Below are 6,440 nucleotides of genomic sequence, written 5' to 3'. Positions count from 1 at the left end.
GGCAGTCTAGTTATAGTGGTAGGGCCGCCCGAAATTTATGAATATTTATTAATTAATCCCCGCCGAAGGCGGGCATCTCCTCTAGCCTTGAGCGCTTCGGTGCCGCACCTCGAAACTATACCAGTCCAGTGGCCCGGCAGTACACATAGAGAGCGCTGAATACAGCTACGAGGATGGTCGAAATTCTTGAGATATCAAACTGCTCTCACCGTTGCGCCATGGTACCAGGATCCCTCTCACCGCCGTGTCCAGATAGAGATGCCGGCACCGTCAGCGAATCCGAAGATGCAGCAGTGGCCGCTGTCCATGACCCTTCGTGTATGCTCTGGAGCGACCCGGAAATGAGCCCCGGAGCATGCGCAGAGGAAGTCGAAGCCTCTAAGTCTTGAGCGATGTGTGATGCCCCTAACAAATGCTTGATCAGTCCGGAGTACAGTCTAATCGTGGCAGCATTGTACGACGTACCTACGGCGCCTGGGCTGCCTCTCAAGGTCTCCCCTGAAGGCGACACCAGTTGTCCCGTAAACCCGATAGCCACATTTGTAGCGGCGGGTGCAGAACACTTTGTCACCTTCCACCTCCCGGGGCACTGATCGCTGTGACAGCGCGTGCATGTTCGTCGCTTCCTTTGGGGAGGGCGGGCAGCCGGGATAGTCGGAGGGCCAAAGCTGGAAGTAGAGATCCCTTCTGAAAGGGCAGATGCGGGTCGCTTTCGTGACACTGGCTGTTCGGTCCCCGCAGTGAAAAAGCTCGAGCCTTGAGCATGCTGACCCGGGGAAACACTGGGGCGGTCACCATAGCGGTACTGGACAGCGAATTGGACCGTCTCATGGCGCGCCAGAAGCTGTTGAATACTCCAGCGATCGGTGTCTGGTTCCGGAGAAGGCCGCGCGGGGGAGACAACGATGGCACTGTCAAGAGAAACCGGGTGCACAGGAGAGACTGGACGGGCAGTACGAGTAGAAGGTTTGAGGAGTGTGCGAATTCGCTTGCAAGCTTGTACGTTGAGAGCGACGGTGTTGTTCTCGTTGCAGAAGTCGAGCCAGGTCTTGTAGTACGACTTCAACTGTTCGGGGAGCTATTTGACAGTCGGCCGTCGTAAATTAAGTCATGTTTTAGAAACTAATTGAAATGCGCACCTTGTAGAATATGGATCGCCCGTCTGCATGTCCCGCCCACACGTTCACCAACTTCTCCCAGTTTGGCTGCGTCGCAGCCGTAGTCACTGTGGCGGTCTCAACGAGGAGGTGGAACAAGTCCCGCTCGTCGCGCGAGTGCACTGGTAAGACTGCAAAGCGGGTACCTTGTCTCTCGCTGAGGTAGGCGTGACGAGGGCGGGTGTCCCGGACAAAATCGGGACTGTATGGCAGCATCCCCAGCCGCTGCTGCGTGTTCTCATCAAACCGCAAGATACCAAACACCTCATCAGCACGGGTGTAGTCGTCGCCGTTAACCCAGCCACTGCGCAGATGCCGGACTTGAGAACTGAATGTCTCTGCAGCTGCGAGAGTGTCGAGTATGCGAGCAGTCCGGTTCTTCAGTGGGATGTCGAAATGACCGAGATATTTGCGCCCGGTGCGATTGAGCGTGCCGACCTGGGAATAAATAGGAATCAGCATGTGCTGTACAATAATCCGAGTCATAGCCAAATACATGCCTCCAAGTTGTGAGTAAAGACGTAGTCGAGTAAAGAATTCACGGCGTGGCGAGGGGAGATGTTGAACGACGTGAAGCGACGTATCAAGTTCTGATGGACACCCCCCTCAACGTCGTTGGTTCCACGGCAGCAGCGGTACAATGTGAGCCCGTACTTGTCCTGTCCGATTTGGTAGAAGAGCTGTAAACCGGGCGGATCGGAGTAGTAGCCCATACGAACGTTCTCGAGGATGTTGGCCGAAATATCCCAAGCCCGCTGGTTGAACAGTGGCTGCCCGGTGACGGAGTCCTTGAGCGCACCATATGTCTTGATCACCGCCGTCACCCGGGGAAGGAGAATCTCCGGAGGGGGGACATAGCGGCGGACACGGCGGAGGACCCATGCAGGATCTGAAAGGATCTTCGAGTTATATGACAAACCACGCTGCTTGAGAACAGCTTCGACAGCTGCCTTGTCCTCGCGGTCCGGAATGAAGAGCGCCGCACTGAGAGCACGCGAGAAGGGGCGCCGCAATCCATGATGCTGCGATATGGGGAACTGATGATGTAGGTGGAAAATGTCGCCCAGAACACGAGAGCGTGTTGCCTGAAGGGTAGCGCTGTCAAGCTCGTCGTACTGCGCAAGAAGCACTCGGAGCGCCGCCTCCGCATCTGGATCTGTCAGAGACTCTTCAACAGATTGTTCCTTCTGCGCGTGATCCCCGGACGATGCATCGCAGGCGTCAGCATCGGAGTTGCAGGAGCACAACAACGGGAGAGGGTCAGAGAGATTGAGGGAGTCGAGGAGGCCAGTATTGATCACGGACTCGTTTGTGGCAGTGGCACCGGGAGTTGGCGGTTCTGACTGTGCGGCACAAGGGATAGCCTTGGAGGTAGACGTTGCATTTGTCAAATCAGCCGCAGCTCGAGATAGCGTTGACGTGTTAGAAACCGTCGGCGGGGGACCGGTCGATGTGGGCGGTGGGACAGGGAGAGGATTTGACTCGGACGGTGGTCCCAGATCCGAAGCTTGACGAGCGTGAGCCGAGACCACGTCCGGGGAAGCAGGGGCAGTCCGGAGCATCCGTGAGAAGACGACAAGTTGGAAGGGCGGGCTTCCAAATGCAGAGAGCGCGGTTGCGGAGTGGGAAGGAGATAGACTTGGAGGGTGCATATAGCCAGGTACGCGCACAGAGGACACTGTAATTAGAGTCCGCGCTGGGGTCACCTTGATCCCATTCAGCTGGTCGACTCGGTCGAGAGCTATGATTCCGGAGGCGACTTCCCGGCCGTCAGACGCATAGAGCGTTACAGGACTACCTCCTGGGGAATCGGTGGTGACGAGCTGAGCAGTCTCCATGGTTCCTAGTATGGCATACACAGCCCAGACTGCATAGACGTCCAGGGCAGCGTATGCAACGAAGTCGGGGAGCAGCTCGCGGTCCGCCCAGCGTGTGCTGACTCGGATGTTGGGATCCTTGTTCAGCGAGCGGCGGAGCACATTCCTGACAAGGTCTGCCAGACCGACGCCTCTGCGCATGGCCGCGTTCCGTGAAACTGCGAGTGCTCCTAGTTCTACATGTCCTGCAAACACAGGGTCGCCGAGAGAGAAGCCGCAGTCGGCAAAGAGCTTCTTGAAGTCCGCGCCGATGTTGACGCCCACCTTGCGGTACAGGGGCGAGCGCAAGAATGTCAGAAGGGAGGAGGGAAGTCGGATTTTCCCGTCCTCTATGAAAGAAGATGTCTGTGCATCAATATTGTCAGTTATGGCTAAAAGAGCAAGCGAGAATGAAGATCCCTAGCCTCACCTGAATAAGATATATGGATTGTTGATATGCAATCTGGATTAGGGCGACACGGCCGTGTATACCATTAGACGTATCTACAGGCCACTCCATGTCAAACGCGACGGTGGCCAGTGAATCGCTCGTGCGATGGTTCATGATGATGTTGAAGCGTAGATTAACTTGCTGTACGGTGGAAAGGATGGCCGAGGTCCACCCGGGGGGAAGAGCGAGCGGTGGCAGGTCTGAGAGGGTGGGTATGGGGGAGACGCCATCACGGAGAGAGGGAAAGGCGGCTTCAAGCTGTAGCTTGTCAGCGCGGACGTTATCTGTGAAGATGCATTGCGTGGGGCGATGTCCGAAGAGCCGCAACGATGTCGGTATCTTGCTCAGAATTGGGATGTACTGATCGTGGGCCTTCGACGCAGACAACGCCATGGCACGAATCTCACCGTACTCGTTCACGGTTGAATGGAGTCCCGGGAATACGGACACTCCATGAACGCGGGCGAGGCGCTTCATTGCCTACAGTGTGCAAAGTTATGATGAGTTTAACGTGAGAGTCAGAGCAGCGCGATTCACGTGCCTTAAAGCTGTGATCAACAGAGAGGATCTCCGCTGACAACATAGCCGTATGTTGCTGAATTTGCGGCGCCCACGATTCGATGAGTGTATCGTAGAACTTGCGGAAGTACATTGATGATGGCACAAAGCCCGCATAGCCCGCGCGGTCAGAGAACGAGCTAAAAGGAGCAACCTTGGCGAGAAACTTGCTCATGTTCCCTTCTCGACGTTCCCGTACTAGCTCGAGGTATTGCAAATGCAGCTGGTCGTAGCGGCGGTAATGGTGTGACTGGACAACAGATGTGAATGTCTCTGCTCCAATGCCGACACGGAACATGTCACGAAGAAGGCCTGTGAGACGGTCCGTGAGGCCGCTTCGGTAGGTGAGCCGGAAGGTGAACTGCATTGCAAGCGACTCGGGGAGCACATCAAGGATCGCCGGGCTCCAACTGCGGTAGGTGTGGCGACACTCCCTGTTGCCGCACCGGTAGCGATACCCTATGATGTATTCGCAGTGGTCGATATCGACGACCCGACGAGGCTTGTCTACCCAGCCTAGCTGCTGCAAGAAGACCACCTTGCCATCGGTAGTACGCCGCCCGGCGGCCTTGCATGATGGGCAGGGCAACCTATCCCCGAGAAGACAATGCGGGAGCCAAACGAACCACCGTGGGCGGTAGAAGACTGCTGGGTCCACCTGGAAGACAAGACGCGATAGGAGAAACGGCACAGGGCTCGCTTCGTAAAAGCTGGCTTGTCGATAACATGATGGCATACCGATGGACGACTTCGTTGTCCCGGCCGCAATCTCGCCTTTCAGCTTATCACGGACCAGGGCATACTCGTTTGCAAGCCATATTGGCATGCTCGAGCGCGAGGTCGTCGGACGGCTGGCTGGCAATGTCGAAGTCGTCCCGGTGTTGCTTCCCTCGCCCGCCTTTCCCTGTACCTCGGTCGTTGGAGGTGCAAAGTCGTCTTCGGCATCGTCATCTCCACACGCACGAAATTCATCGTCGAGGTCGTCTTCGTCTGCGGCAACATATGACCGATCATCGCTGTCGTCAAACTCGCCTCCGATAGTGTAGAGTGGCTCGGCGAGTGCAATGTCGGAGCCATATGGATTATCTGGCGGTGTAGCATGAAGATTAGCACAAAGTGTATAGAACGGTGCATGAACTCACCCTGGGCCTTCGCATACCATTCAGGCAAATCTACCACTGTCGTAGCCGCAACCTGAGTCAACGGCGGGATCGCCGCTATGTATCACAAAGTATGAATACATTGATATGAAGTATATGGAAGTTACACACCATCTGCAGGAGTCTCCGTGCTGGCGTAGACGAGCGCACTTGATGTGGCAGCTGCTGGCGCCGCCGTGCTAACAGCAACGGTGGCGGTGGGCCGAACGGGCGCAGATGATGCCCGGCGTTCCAAGAAGCTTGCTAAATGCGACACAGACAAGGTAAGAACACCAAAATCGCAGGGCGCATACAAGCTGCGAGTAAAAGCTGTGACTTACATGTTCTGTTGTCCTCATTATCCTCATCCTCCAGTGACTCTGTGACAGCCGCAGACGTGGTCGCATTGTCCGCTTCTTCCGAGACATGCAGCATATTAGCTTTAAAAGAAATGATGTTCCTGTAGCAATGTCTTACCAAGACGCTGCTCCTCCTGCGTTGTACGAACACGCTTCTGCGGTGGTTGCCCGTCTTTCCGCGGACGTCCGACATTCTTCGCACTTGGCTTGTTCTTTGAGCCCTTCGGGCGACCCGGGCGTCGTTTCGGTTGTTCTCCAGGCGACTGGCGATTCATTGTAAGTGTTTATGATAGTAATTACAGCAAAGTAGGGTAGTAAGAAGCAGAGACGTCGATAGGAGTCGCGTGAAGGCGAGGAGACAAGATCTCTAAGCGCCCTAACGCGTCGCGACGCGTTCTCCATTTCTCGCTCGTGACTGTCCCTCATTGCACGTTACTCAGTTCCGCGCGGGCCGGTAGGTCCTAGGTTTAGAACTCCGTCAGGACCTAGGGGGCCTACCACCATAGCTAGACTCCCCCGAGGGGCAGTCTAGTTATAGTGGTAGGGCCGCCCGAAATTTATGAATATTTATTAATTAATCCCCGCCGAAGGCGGGCATCTCCTCTAGCCTTGAGCGCTTCGGTGCCGCACCTCGAAACTATACCAGTCCAGTGGCCCGGCAGTACACATAGAGAGCGCTGAATACAGCTACGAGGATGGTCGAAATTCTTGAGATATCAAACTGCTCTCACCGTTGCGCCATGGTACCAGGATCCCTCTCACCGCCGTGTCCAGATAGAGATGCCGGCACCGTCAGCGAATCCGAAGATGCAGCAGTGGCCGCTGTCCATGACCCTTCGTGTATGCTCTGGAGCGACCCGGAAATGAGCCCCGGAGCATGCGCAGAGGAAGTCGAAGCCTCTAAGTCTTGAGCGATGTGT

The 6,440-nt window shown here is 55.9% G+C and overlaps 1 protein-coding gene across 1 annotated transcript; it reads right to left on the bottom strand.

Moving 5' to 3' along the window:
* Nucleotides 1–567: 567 nt before the first annotated feature.
* On the bottom strand, nt 568–5,795 carry TRAVEDRAFT_24023 (uncharacterized protein; the record flags this gene model as incomplete). The annotated part of the gene is made up of 12 exons (XM_008045775.1): nt 568–668; nt 772–1,078; nt 1,140–1,595; nt 1,700–3,379; nt 3,444–3,944; nt 4,024–4,590; nt 4,649–4,680; nt 4,761–5,108; nt 5,165–5,239; nt 5,294–5,425; nt 5,503–5,601; nt 5,639–5,795. The coding sequence occupies 12 exons, from the start codon at nt 5,793–5,795 to the stop codon at nt 568–570; spliced, it is 4,455 nt and encodes a 1,484-aa protein (XP_008043966.1).
* Nucleotides 5,796–6,440: the final 645 nt, after the last annotated feature.

This window comes from Trametes versicolor, assembly GCF_000271585.1.
Source record: "Trametes versicolor FP-101664 SS1 unplaced genomic scaffold TRAVEscaffold_13, whole genome shotgun sequence".
NCBI lineage: Eukaryota > Fungi > Basidiomycota > Agaricomycetes > Polyporales > Polyporaceae > Trametes > Trametes versicolor.
The sequence above is the reverse complement of the archived record's forward strand: the minus strand, read 5'-3'. Positions and strand labels throughout refer to the sequence as shown.